We start from the raw sequence: 14698 nt of genomic DNA on the forward strand, positions 1-14698 counted from the left end.
TTTGAACCTGCATGTGTCAGTCTGTCACCAGGGAAATCACTCTGACACCACATCTTTCAAAATATTGATCAGCCTTTCCTTTTCCATAGGAAACTGCTTCCCACTTCATTGCTCAGTGGATCATAAACAGATATAACACTTATTTTAAGGTGAAGGTCTCATGTGCAATGCACTGAGCACCTGTAATCAGAAAGTACCTTTAAAACAGTGAATGCTACTATACACTGCTTGCCACTTTAGGAATGTGGGATGAACTGGCCCTAGAAATAAAAATGCAGGTAGAGTACATTTCTACCAGGAAGAAAAAACAGAAAGCTTTGTGAGACAACACACTTTCTTAGATTTATCATAATTTTCACAAACCTTGTCAGTCTGGACAAAAGTAGAGCCTGCATAATAGACAGTGACTGATAGGTGCTGATTCCCTGCTGGATCAGGTTAGGATTCTTGAACAGGTGGGGCAGATTTCAAAAAGCTCAAGAAGGCACTCCTTGTACACCGAATACTTCACTATGTCTGTGATGTCTTGGTTGGTGCTCTGTTGACAAAGAAAAGCACAACTACTACCAAGTATTTATTCCCAGGGCATTGATGTTGAAACTCACAGCACTGGTTATACTAGGTCGGTGTATAGGTGTACAGCCAAATTGTTATTTCACCTATTTACTTACCTATTACTGAATTAAACATTTGTTATGTAATGTATTAATTAAAAAAAGTATAGTTTTTTGTTGTTAGATTTATGTATTTAAAAAGGTTCCTGCAGTAACAGTGTACTAATGTGTGAAATTAAAGCCAGCAGCATTTCAGTTTAGTGACAGCTCTTCAGCAAACCTTAAAATATTCCAAATCTTGCATACATTTTTAAAGCCAGGGATGTGTTTAGCATCAGCTTAGTTATGTTACTTTAATCACTTTAATTGCTTTCTTTCTGCTTGTAATAAAGCTCAGCAAAAGCACAGTAGCCAGTTAATGAAGTATAAAATTGTGTCATAAAACTTTAGCTTATATCATTAAGTTGAAAATTACCATATCACCAATATCTTTGTGTAGGAAACCTAACTGCATACTTTGACACTGTGAGTTCTTTAAAAACAAAGACAACCAAATATCTTCAAGTTACATCATCACATGCCATCCTCATAGAAAGAAAGTAGCTGTCTCATGATATCCCTGTAAGCCCAATTTACAGAATATGTGTGTAAATGTGTATCTGCAATGTGTGTATGTGTTTATATGTACATTCTTGTGAATATTATGCATAAAAATACCTAAAAATGGTTGAACTTGCACACAGATTCAAAAACCCTTTTATTAGCGCAAGACTTGTGGAAGGTCTGGGACTCTGCACCAGAGCTTCAAAGAACCACATGATTCTTAAGAGACAGTTAAAACACATTATATAACACATATGGTGTTTTCTATTTGACAGGCACAGTTAATAACAACACATGTGCTAATGAAGTGTGCTAATGAAGTGTAATTAATACAGTTTGGCCTTTCTAACAGACAAACTGGAAAAATACAAACTAAACTATAATAAATGAAAGAGCATTTCTTCAATTCAATTTTCTAGCTACAAATGCATCCTGTCTCCAGTAAAATGCCTCTGCCTGGTGTTTTTTCTAGTTTGATTTAAGATCTTTTTCTTAATTAAGCAAGACGATCCTCTTGTGCCACAACTCATCTTAATAAGCTGGTAATGTATCAATCCTATTCAACTGCAATCCTTACATCCACTTCTCACACTGCAGTTAATGTTTGTTTGGAATTTGGGTTTCATTTCTGATGAGAAAAATACAGAAAGAAGAAACTGAGATGTAAGAAGACACAAACACATACGAACAGTGATGTGTTTAATTAGGACAGAATTTCCACCCTTGGGAGGTAAAAGCTATGTTCAGCCTCCCGTCTTGCTCCCTGCTAACACAGCAGTGCAGGAGCAGCCGCTTGAGAAGCTGGTTAAGTGTTTGTATATTGAATTAGACATAGTCAGAGTCATTTTTGTGCCCGGGTAAATAGCAACACAATCAACACTAAAACCAACTTTAATTTCACCAGCTTTAAAGTCTTTTCAGGGGATTTTAGGGGAGTCATTTGCAGCCCACAATAGTGATTTAGGGATTAACATCCCAATAAGAAGGGATTCAGTTTTGCTCCATTTTGCAACACATTCACACACTTTGGGCCATGACATTTTTTCTCCATGTATCTCAACATATTCTGGAATATAGTCTGTCTAGTGGAGCACATTCACCTGAGAGTGAAGGAATTTAATGACTACTGGCCTAATTTATCAGCACCAGAGGGAGTCTTTATTTTATAGACCTATTTTATGTCTCAGTTACAGGTTAGTGTCGGTTTTGTGAGGTGAGATAAGGACATGGCTCTTTAACTTGAGTAAATCTTGACATGTAGTATACTCTGGTGGTAAAATGTAGCACTGCAGGCTTTTGGTGTATTTCTTCATGATAGAGTTGTGTGTTGTACTGTTTCGTTGCTGCCACCAGAGAGCACTATTGTTGTTTCTGATTAAAATACCGGTCTTACTATGAATCAAACAGAGCCAGGGATCAGGCCTCATAATAGGCCTATTTATTGACAAAGTCCTTCAAAGTCTGAATGGGCCTGGATTCCAGCCGTACACTAAATGTACTAAATTTGGTTCCCAGTCTGAAAAAATGTAGAGAAACCTTGTCGACATTTGCGGTAGACCAACTTAATTATGTTTTTATACTAGCCATTCCAGTGCAGGTAAATTTCCAGACCCTCAGATTTTATTACCCATGACTTTGGTCTGTGGAATTAACTTCTATTATTTGTGGTTTAGTGCTGCCGGTGCCTTGCTGAGGGCTGCCAGGAAGTGTTCTGTTCTTTCCATTGGAAAAGGAGTGCCACAGCTGATATGAGCTGCTTTTATCTGATTATTTACAGTTAACATCAAACATGAGGGGTGATAAGAGTGTTAATTTAGACTGACATGGTCTAAATGATATGTTAGCCCCTATGTGCCTTTCAGTGAGTAAGTTTATGGCAGCCAAAACCAACATTCCTATATTACATATCTGCAGTGGTGTCAGTCAAACGTTGTTATTGTAATTGTCTTTAGACTTATTTCTGACTATTCAGATGAAGGAAAAGAAGGTACAGTATGTAGGGAAGCTCAGGTGGGTTTTAAAATTAAATTTATTACTATGAGTGGTTTGAGTTTTTATTACAGCCTGTATTAGGACCAACCTGTAGGTACACATATGTCTTGATACTTTTTGATCAGATAAAACCTTTTTCTGGCAGATCTTGAATGCCTGCACAGCATGTAACAGTTAAGAAAACAAGATGTTTGGCCAAGGAAAGCCATTCCATGTAATTTAATGACAGAAATACAGCCTTGAGTAAGTACATTTATGTTACAAAAACGGTATTCATACTGAGCTTTAAGGTAGTAACAATCTCTGCATTGTGGTTAATTTGCAATAGTTGATATTGCAGTGGTGCGCAACAGGCAGTCAAGATAAGTGTGTTAATAAAGTCATGGCCTGTTGCTAAAACAGACCTACAGTACTTATCAATATATTATTCTTAGAGTTTTGTAGCGCACCTGTTTTTCCCATCTTTCTGCCAAGTTTCTGTTTCCTGAGTGACTGATGATCCACTGTTACCGGGGATATCGCTTACATCTTTGCAGCTATTAATCAAATATTTGATACACATACATTGATTCCCACCATGATATTGAGTTGCTGTGGTAAAAAAAATAACAAGGCATCTCTATAATGAGAAATGATCGATTTACAACAGTCATCGAGGGAACTGTATTTATTGAATAGTATAATAAAGAACAGTGGTGGAAGAAGTATTCACATCCTTTACATTAATAAAAGTAGTCATACCACGCCGTGAAAATACTCCACTACAAGTAAAAGCCATTACTTAAGTAAATCCTTACTTAAGTAATGGTATGTAAGTATTATCAGCATAATGTTCTTAGCAGAAGTAAAAGTACTGCTTCTGCTGTCAATGTCTTACTATTATATGTAATCTTCTTGGATTAATATTACTGCTGCATTAATGTGTATCTTACATTTCACTGCTGTGGGTTGAGCTCAGTTTAATCTACAGCAACGCACCATATATTCTATAAAAATCATCATGTTTGTGGCATTGCTGTCCTGTGAGAACCACATATCTCTCTAAAAAGTTATCTTTTCATGAGCTCAGGAAAACAGCCCTGTTCTCAGCTTTGTGACAATGCATTTTCCAGCTAATCCAAAAAGGGCTTTAAATAGTTTAATTAGCTTAAGAAGTAGGAGAATTTTCTCAGCCCATAAAGGAACACTTAATCCTTCAGTTTATCACAAACATTCAAAATCACCACATTTCAGATACATGGTTTTCACTGCACAGGAAGAGTACAGACAATTGTAATCTGCAAAGTAACTAGAAACTAAAGCTATGAGTCAAATGTAGTTGAGTAAAAAGTACAATATTGACCATTTAAAGGATGCATAAAAATACTAAGTAGTATAAGTACCTTGAAACTGTGCTACTTAAATAAATGTGCTTAGTTACATTAAACCGCTGATACAGCGATTAGAATTGTCAATTATTTGCTGCAAGAAAATACAACATCATCAGATTCAAAACAGATATGAAACACCTTAATCTTTTTGTTTTACCTCTCTTCAAATCCTCAGTTTCATATTGTCCAAATGTCTTCAGTGATATGTGTGTTGTGAAAGATTTTCAGAAAATGGGACGAGTAATCACTTTATCTTAGGTTTTTGTAAAATGTTGTAGTCTCTCTTTTACACAGAATCTACTGAAAAGACTAAATCACTGTGGAAGAGAGCCTTGGCAGTTGAGGGTGACTGGAGTATTGAAAGTATGAAAAGTATTTTTCATCACTTTTATAGACATGGATATTCAATATTAAGCAAATTGAATTCCTAGATCTCTCCAGTGTGCACTAAATGTAAGTTACACACTGCCTCCTTTGTACCATAGTTTTAGTCCTGTGATTAAACATTTTGGGGAGGGTATATCAGCAAAAATTAATTAAATGAACCAGCACACCATAAATATTGACTCCCTTTTTCTCATCAGCATTTACAAGGGGATATTGGGCCCATTTAAATCTGAATTGAAGACTTTTTGTTATAAACAAATCTGAAGGGCTGCAAGATTGGATAGAGGAGGAAAAAACCTTTTACTGCTCAAAATGACTCATGAATCCTTTTTTCAGATGTTCCTCTTTTTGTGAATTACAGTTTTACCTTTTCAGTCCTCTAAAATCATTCAAATAAAACAGGAATCGCTTATTTAAAGGGCCAAAAAGGTTGGGAACCATACCACAATAGGCTGGTAATTCCTTAAGAGTTTTTCTTTTTTGGAGCAACAATAACCAACGCAGCGCTCTTCAGAAATCTTCCTCCACTTTATTGACTCTTCTCTTTAACCACTGTGCTCTGCTGCCAAGGCCCCCTGTTATTCATTTTGCCTCTCAACCCCAACTTCACTGATTTCTATTACTGTAAGCAAGTCTTTGTGCTTTTTAATCTAACAGATGGAAGTCTGTGGGCTGCAGATGTCTCAGCGAAGCTTAGTGTAACCCATGTTTCATCTATGATCTCACAATGATGGATGACTGCAAACGTTTAGTCTTTGTCATTGAGATTATCTTCCCCTAAATTCTCCATTCATTACGAGAGTGACAATTTTTTCTGGTTGCCAAATCGCCCACTTTGTGCTGCCTCCCGGACCATGCACCATCTTTAACCCACTTACTCCTTTTCTTTACTTCTCCCCTCAGGGTCAAAAGGTCATAGATGTGCACTCGCAGCCCTGCTCAGGGTCAGCAGAGATCTCTCAGATCCTGCAGAAGCCCTAAAGACATCACAAAGAGCTGCAGTTAGCCCCACAGTTTGACCAGTCCCCCTCCTCCCCATCACCACAACCAGTGCAAGCCCTGCTCTCAGACTGCATGCTTATCAAAGAGTTCATTCACACCCCTCAGCACAGTTTTAGACTCAGAGAGGAACATGGTGATTTACTGAACCTTGGTGCCACTCTAAGATTGCACAGCGTAAGGCTTAACTCAAAGAAAGATGCTTGGTTCCTCACCTTCCCACAGACCACAGCCCAAAGCGGTGCCACACGCCCAGGTCTGCGTTCCTGTGTGTTAAAAACAACACCGAGACCACCACATTGACTCCGGGCGGTGCGCTCAACCTACGTCTCCTTGCCCAACACGTCATGCATAAATGACGAGCCAACGCGACAGCCTTTACTTGCAAGCTTTTTCACTCTTCCCCACAAATCCCTTAACATGGTGTACATGGAACGCAAAGCAAGCACTTTATGAATGTGCTTCTGTGTTCAGCTGTCGTGGGGCTCAGAAACACTTCAGTGTCTGGGTCTATGTTATTTTTGAAAAATAAGTCTGTCAGAAAACCCCTCTTTAAATCTTGGTACATTCAAGTTAAGTTCTGACGACTTTTTGTGGCATCTATACCAGAGACATGTTCACTCAGAATCAGCTTTGATGTGCCGATCAAATGCTCCTTACAGATGTGCAATGAATATAACTAATGTCCCTTTAACCTTGAAGTTTTGTCAACATTGGCTTTACTTCTTCATTGTTTGGAGTCCTACAGACCACTCTACTATATGTGTAAAATTAATATTAATAATAATAAATATTAATAAACCAATTTAATTTTTTGTCTTTTTTTTATTAAAACCAAATATAAGGACCCTTTTCATATTTTATTTGTTGTATGGGATATGCATAAAAAAGTCACACAGATATACCAGACATGAAAATCCATTGTGTTTAACCTTGTTTTAAAGCTGAGGCTTAATGAGGAAAGTCATTTGATATTGAGGCGATAACAAACGATACTAAATCTGTTTTTTGAAAAGTTCCAGGGTATGGTGCACTATCTGGCGGACAATGGGAAGGTCATATTGAGTCTCTGTGATTGATTCGGAGTGAATATAGCAGGATACCAGATTAGTAAATGGCTGCAAATCCTTAAACTCTCACATATATAAAAAGTGAAAGAAGACTCACAGTAGATTTATATAGTATATGAGTATCTACCGTCATGTCTTAAATCACAACAAGCACACAAAGAGCCTTTATCTCAAAGCCATCATGGATATTAGTCTCAATTGGATTATCAATAAATCATTCAAAGAGTGGATGAGCCCACTGCTACTTTAATCCCATCCTCAAGTCGCTTATTGCTCTGCTTATTTGAGCACCTGTGTTCTGTAAATATCATTATCCCAACTGTATAATTAAGAGCCTAATTCCACACATCTACATCGCTTGTGCATTGAAGCGGTGCTGTCAAAAAACTGCATTACTGTCCTGTCTACTGTAATGTCTATGTCTGTTCGGAGGGGAGGAGGGGGTTGGAGGGAGCAGGGAGTGTTTGGGGTCTGTTGTACAGTAATTGGGTGTAAAACAGGTGGCGCACTGTTGACACTGGAGAGAAGCATGTGAAAAATGTGCTGCTGCCATGCAATCACAAAAGGAAAAGGCTGGCAGTTGACTTAGACATTTAATCACTGTGTTGGGTGATAAGCAGAGGATCAAACGGAGGCACGAAAAGCCTAGAATAACAGGGAGAGCCACCTAAAGCTCCACAGAGGGATTCCTGGTGGAACTGGGCCAAGGCAGTGACAGAGCTGGTAGCTGGTTATCACACTGGCTTTGGGGTATAGAGGTATAAGCGAACAGGAAGCTGAGGATTCAGGAGCTCAGTGGGCTCTTAAAGACTGGATGAACAATTCTCTGTTACTGTTTCCTTGATTCATCATGTTCTTCCTCTCCATGTGGGACATTTCTTTCATATTGGTCTAGTTTGGTTTCCACCAAAAGCCGGACCACATGATGGCATTATGATGGAATGATCACTGGGACCTCCTATTGATTGTAGTGTATATTTAAGGCAAAAATACATTAAAAAAAAACATCACCAATGTGCAGATGACAGCTACTTTGTGAGAGTCTGAACTGAATGTGCATCATTTGTAGACATAAGACAATTTGTCATTATAGGCATACAACGATAGTTTGATTGGTAACTCTTAGTGACCAGCAGCAGCAATTAAAAACATGATAAATAAAAAATATAATAAATATGAATATGAAGATGTAGTTCCTCCATCTTATTAAAGGATGGATGAGGCAGGTAAACACTGACAATGCAAATGGTCTACCAATGTAATATAAAAACGTATAAAATATATTGCACAACAATTACAACTGTTTAAAGTATTCTGTGTATGTATTGTACAGATGTTTTTATCAAAACAAGAAAAGAGCTGAGTCTTCTTCAAAGGACCTGAGCTGAGCACTTCTGAAGAATAAGCCTGTTGTTCTGAAGTGATAAAGATGAGTTACTTGATACAGTTCATGTCTCCACAGAAAACTTCATGCATAACTTAAAATGTTAACAGACACACAATTTGCATTTTTAAAAAAATCACATTTGGTGAATGTAGTGTCCACGGTTCTCTATAGATTATCCCCTGAGTGCACACCACTGATCAGGGATCCAGTTACCAACTTCGCCGACACCGGGCCACGTGACTCCGGTCCTCCTCATTTTAAAAAGAGCTGCTACCCTGCAATTCCCTCCAGAGCTTCAAAGAGTTGGTGAATGCTTCCCCTGTGCCATATGACCGACTTTCGCACCTTCTGCACCTTCTGTGTCAGAGGGACAACTACCAGAGAGCGCAGCGCGACAGAAAAGTGACTTTGCCATCCTGTTGATGCTGCACTGAGTCCTTTGAGTGGCAATCACGTTTCTGTTCTGATAAGTTGGCGTGCGCAAAAGGGAGCCTAATCGGTATCTTCAGTCTTTGATCTGCTGGACAAGGATGGACCACAGGAGCGCATTTCGCGTCTCCGTTTTACTGGCTTGTGTGATAATCTGCAGTAACGTGCTATGTCCCATCGGTGCCTATCTCTACAACAACCGCTACGCAGGGTGAGTAAAGACCCCCATTCATTTCTGGGGCTCACTAGAGCCTGGTGTACTCTCATTCCGCAGACAGAAGTTTGCTGCAGAGACTAACACACCAAGGGACTGGCTTTATCTTTTGTTGAGAGTAGAGAATGAACAAAGAAAGTCTTTATGCTTGCCATCTTCTCGTTTTGGGACATATTTCCTGTTTGAGACATAATATAATGTGTTTAGTTTACCCTTGACTGATCCTGTTGTCTGATGGCATTTTGGATAAGAGTGTATCTTTTATGGTGTGCTGCAGAGAGGCATTCAGATTGCTCATGATAGGCACAGAATGACACTGGGGGGATGCTTGCAGCAATAGTGGCCTGTCAAATTGCTCAAAGTATTAATTTCAAAAATTATAGCTGTGAGATGGCAGCAACTCCCAGCTCTCTCAGTGTAGTGTGTTTGTATAATCACAAGAGATAACAAATTTGTCATAATAGTCATTTTTGTCTGAAGTCCTGGCATACCAGGCTGTCTGCATGTTTATGAGGCTGAATGTGGGGTGCACACCTCTCCACCTAGACCCTAAAGAATACCTGTATTTGACCTTGGATCTGACACTTGGGGAACAATAGTGACCATCTGGAGCTGAACACATATATTAATTTGGGTAAACATATAGAAGGCATGACTGGCGCGTGTAAGGTTTTATGGTCTGTTTTTCAAAAGAGCTTTTGATGTAATTTAGCTGAGGCAGAGGGAGACCACCTCTGCTGGAAACCCCCTCCTCCTCTGTCTTAAACAACATATATTTTGGATACACTCCAAAAATTGTTTCACTCAGAAATCAGGGATGTGGTGGGCGTTGTTCTACTCAGCCTCACAATGAGCATTTAGTCTTAAAAGAAGAGAAAATGTGTCTTATCACTCAATAACAGAACATCTTGACATTATTGAACACTGAAATGGAGAAATGATGATTGTCCTATATTGCAGTATCAAGACCCCACTGAGAGTCTTGGTTAAAGGGTCATATCTTAAAAGCAAATTGCTTCCATCCCAGAGAGCGTACTGCTGTGGGAATCAGCAGACTGACAACTTAAGGACAGCCTTAGCTCAGAAAGCCCTGCAGCTGGTAGATACAAGGCAAAATGCCTTTGCCAGGCCAACATCGTAACAAAAACAGTCTGTCATCTTTGAGATTCTAAAAGATGAAGACATGGTTCAATTTGGGCTGCAGTAGAGCTCTGGGGTGCCACTTATTTTTCTCTGAGACTGTGGTGCTGTATGCACTGGTGAAAACAAAAAACAGAAGTCCTACTAATTTGGTATGGAAACACATATTTGTCTGATGTTTCAGACAGAGAGAAAATACAATAATAATAGAACATACTACAAGCTTGTTTTTTAGGTTCCCGGTACTGACTGTCTTAGTTTTAATCCGTCTCTCCTATTTCTATCACATCCCAGCTATATTTTTACCTCCAAAAATGACTGACCGTCTGTTGCTTTGAAGTCCATCTTCTGTCGTTGCTGTCACCATGGAAACAGGCTGTTTTTCGGCTGAGTGTTGTGGTCACTGAAATGGGGTGGCCACTCACGTGGGACACCGCGGACCCTTTTGTTCCCCAAACCTCAGAGTGGCCCACTGCCACCTTTGTTTCGGGGGGCCCAACTTCCTGTGTGACACATTGTAAAAAACTCTTTGAAATAAGTGAAATGTTCGAGAGGAAGAAAGAGGTTTAAAAAAAGACATGAAAGTTCACAGGTAGACAGACAGGTAACTCAGCAGAGACAGGGAGCCTATAATTAAGAGACTGTAATGAATTATTGTCAGCATGTAAGCTTTAAGGTCAACCCCAGGAACTGTGATCTGCAGAGAAAAAGCAACACTATGATTCATGATGAGGATAAAGAGTGTCTTTGTTTTGTAGCTAGGCAATATAAAAGATGTGGTTTGCAGATTGAGTGAGAAAGGCTCTCAAGCTCCTCTTACAGTTTTTGTTTCAATTATCTGCCAAGACCATTACGTAAAGAATAATATGACTGCATAATGATTTTCATATTGAATTATAACTAATTTAACTAATGCATTCTCTTACAAACAAATTTTTCTGCAGTTGACATGAAATTCTTTCTGGATTCTTGATGAAGAAAAATTAAATTAAGTACTCAAGTTCAGCAAAAGCAGCATTGTTTTTTAATCTGACCACAGACATTTAAACACAGTCTGCTGCAGCTTTATTTTAAGCCACATCTCATCCATGAATTTTGACTAAATAAACACTAATGGTCGACCAATCTATGGCTTTAACCAACCTTGTGCGGTGTCTCAGCCTTCCCGTTCCAGTTTTATATTCATGAATTATTTATTTTCTGTGTATAAACACCACACATTTACATAATTGTACAAAAAACAATTTCAGCAGTCTGACGTATGTTCCCGTTGCAATGTCAAACACAATAAAGTAGCTGACTTCCTGATTACAATCATTTGTTTTATCCTCATAGAAAAAGTTAGATTTATAAAATGTTTGCCAACTTTTGACATATAGACAGGAGTTTTTCCATATTTATCTACAGTACATATCAGTATATGCTTGATGTATTTAAAGTATGAAAACATGAAACAGCTGCTGATACTGTATCTGCTGTAGAGTAGTTCCAACCAGGTGCTACCTGCAGAGCTGGAAACGATGAAATATAATCCTATAATGATGTCTCACACTGATTGTTTGACTGGTGTTTGACCCTGTTATCTATAGGATAGATGAACCACCCTATAAAATAGGAACCACCCATTTCACCATCAAACATCTGCTATTATTAGTGTCACCTTCAATCAGCACAAAAGGAGGTTTCATTACCTGTGACTTCATGGCCCAAATGTTTTTTGAAATGAAAATGGATCCAAGCCCTGTTGCAGTAGATTTTAGTGCCGTAAAAACCCTTTGGGGCACTTTGATCCTGGTTGTAAGCCGACACTTAGAAGACCTCTGTTGTTTTTGCAGTGATCAAGTCTTCAGGATAACTCTGAGCAGTGATGAGGAAGTCCAAGTGCTCAAGAAAATTCTGGGACATATGAAGGTTTGGGAACATTCCTTTTTTTATTCACTTTTTTTATTGTTGTTAAAGTGTGTATTCCTTCCTGAAATGCCATATGAAAATGTAATATCTGTTATTATTCAGCTCACAACCGCCTATAGTCCCCCAGTGGTCTGTCCATGACACTTGAACAGCAATCGCAGACAGAGTGAGGTGTGACGCTGGTGGTAAGGGAGGGTGATGTGACAGAGGCCTGGGGACAGCGATAGGCAAAACAGAGAGACAAGAAGCAGCCGAGTGTGGTCATCTGTCACAGTGAAGACATATTCCCTGTCTGAAAGACAGAGATACCGTTGATAGGATGCTCTGTATTTGTTTCAGTGAGACAGCCCTAGAGAAGAATGGCAGGAAAATACAAAACATTTCTTCAAAGTGACGCTGAATGTTTGGAAACTGTATGAACATGTGTTTCAGTGATACTGAAATTAGGAGGGAAACCCTGGAGGACACAACGGCCTCGCCTCTTTTCCCAAACTCATTTGGGAGCAATTACCAATCAGCCTCAGGAGCATGGATGACCTTCCCTTGCACATTGTTTTAGTTTGCAAACACACAGCAAATACTGTTTCTAAAGCATAAAAAGCATCATGCAATAATAGATTCAACAAATAGTCAGAGAAATACTTTTAATAATTGATTAAACTAAAAGTCTTTATTACTCTGCAGATGAAAGGTGCATTTAGAGGAATTTACTTAAAGCATACTTTGATGTCAGTGATCATTTTAATGACCAATCGATCAAAGACAACAAAAAAAACTGATTGCATATAAGTGTCTTAGTTGAACAGGGCTAAGAGAGGGCAGCCTCATGTGATACTTAGTCATAATCAATAAATCAATCTGTCTACTGTGTGTTTGTGTCTGGAAGGCAGTCCTATAATGTATTTAATTTTGGAAACATTGTTTACATATACCCAATGGAATAGTTCATATATTTTGACATAAGTTAGGTAAGTCACTCACTAGTATAGTAGTACTGATGCCTGGACATTTCAGTCTGTACATCCTGTGGACAGGTAAGTTGACAAAAACATCTTAAATCAAGCTGATATCTCCATGCATAGATACCACCACTACCAGGTAAATTGTAGCCCCATATGTCACAAAATCTGGACTAACTCTTATGATGAAATATGCTTTTTGTCTGACAAAATAATCTCAACACAAAGCCAACCTACTAGCTATTTCAGCACTTTCAACTGCATTTCAACTGCAACTGCTATTTTATCTTCTTACCATCTCACACTTTTACTGGTCTCTTTCTTAAGAACTTTCCTGGAAATAACTATGCAATCTCTTACTGTTTTAGTTAAAGTTTAGTTAGTTATTTAGAGTTATTCAGAGTGAGACAACATAATTGAACAAAACAATGAATAAAAAGTATGAAATATAGAAATTAGATTTTTACCTCTGAATTTCTAAAATTATGAGTGAGTGTGGCAGTGTTGCACATTTCTTGAGTTTGGTTTAGTCAACTTGGGTTGTATTTGTGCAGCCAGATGCCTCATCAAGATATATGAAAGGCATCGGGTTCAGGTCATGCTTTCGTTTAGTGGTCCAGAACCAATACAGCTCTAAGCTGGGAAAGAACAGAAGAGGGCAAAAGAGGATTCAGTAAATGCTTATAATTTGTGGTGAGGGATAACAGGAGAGAGCCAGGTTGCTGGTCAGGACCTGGCCGGAGTTTTATGTATGTAAGGGCAGCGGACTTGGTGCTCCAAGGCCAACCGAGGCAGTGGCAGCTACTGTTTGGACAGCTGTGGACTTCACTGTTTTCAGTAGCTTAGCCACACTGCCATGCCTCCTGTGTCAGAGTCAAACTTTTCAGCCTCAGGCTAAGCATGAGGTCAAATAATAAACAACTACTGTACACTACAGAATGCAAGAGAATCAAGAATCCCATCCATCATCAACAAAATATCATACCATACCATTTAACTTATACCCGTGAAAGATTTCACCTTTGCTGTTCCAAGCACCGGGTGGTGGGCATGTCATTCCCAGGAAAAATCCTGTAGTACACAAAAATTTGTGTGTTTTGCATTTATAGAAGCAGCAATGAAAGCTTAGGATGAATTGAAACCTAAATGGTAGATGGCATGAGCTGTGAACCATGCACCCACTAGAGCAAATACCTTCAGCAAAGCTATGCATTGTCAAGATAAGATATTTCTTCTTGTTTGGTTTCACAAAAAGTTAATAATTACTTTAGTGCGTGCATTACCGCTTGAACTCCTGGAGAAAATTTCTATGACTGTACCTGAAATGGAACATGAGATATGGTTGTTATTTCCAGCAGCTTGTAATCATTTTAGATCAGGTCTCACACATTTTGGAAAGCAATCTAAAATCAATGACTCATTCTTTAAAATAGAGAAAAATGTGAATGCCAATTTACTAAAGCTGAAAGTGAGAGCCTTAGATTGCTTCCACTCCAAAACCCAAATATTTATTATTACACAAGACAAAGAAAAGAAGCAAATTGTCACCATTAAGAAACTGGTGTTTGGTATTTTTGCTTCACCTCTATTACAATAGTTGCTCATTATTTTTTCTGTCGATCAACTTGAAGTAAATAGAAATCTCCATGTTGTTTGATGGGGGCAGTGACACAGAATCAGTGA

At 38.6% G+C, this 14698-nt stretch overlaps 1 protein-coding gene across 1 annotated transcript in view; it reads left to right on the forward strand.

Moving 5' to 3' along the window:
* Nucleotides 1-8832: 8832 nt before the first annotated feature.
* The window catches only part of cpa6 (carboxypeptidase A6), a 15359-nt gene continuing 9493 nt past the window's right edge, over nucleotides 8833-14698 (forward strand). The window contains exons 1-2 of the mRNA XM_035653884.1: nucleotides 8833-9002; nucleotides 11981-12056. Of these exons, the coding sequence (XP_035509777.1) occupies nucleotides 8893-9002; nucleotides 11981-12056 (186 nt within the window). The 5' untranslated portion in view covers nucleotides 8833-8892. The remainder of the gene's footprint in view (nucleotides 9003-11980; nucleotides 12057-14698) is intronic.

Source organism: Morone saxatilis, unplaced genomic scaffold, assembly GCF_004916995.1.
Source record: "Morone saxatilis isolate NCDOM2014 unplaced genomic scaffold, NCSU_SB_2.0 Contig0, whole genome shotgun sequence".
Taxonomy (NCBI): domain Eukaryota; kingdom Metazoa; phylum Chordata; class Actinopteri; family Moronidae; genus Morone; species Morone saxatilis.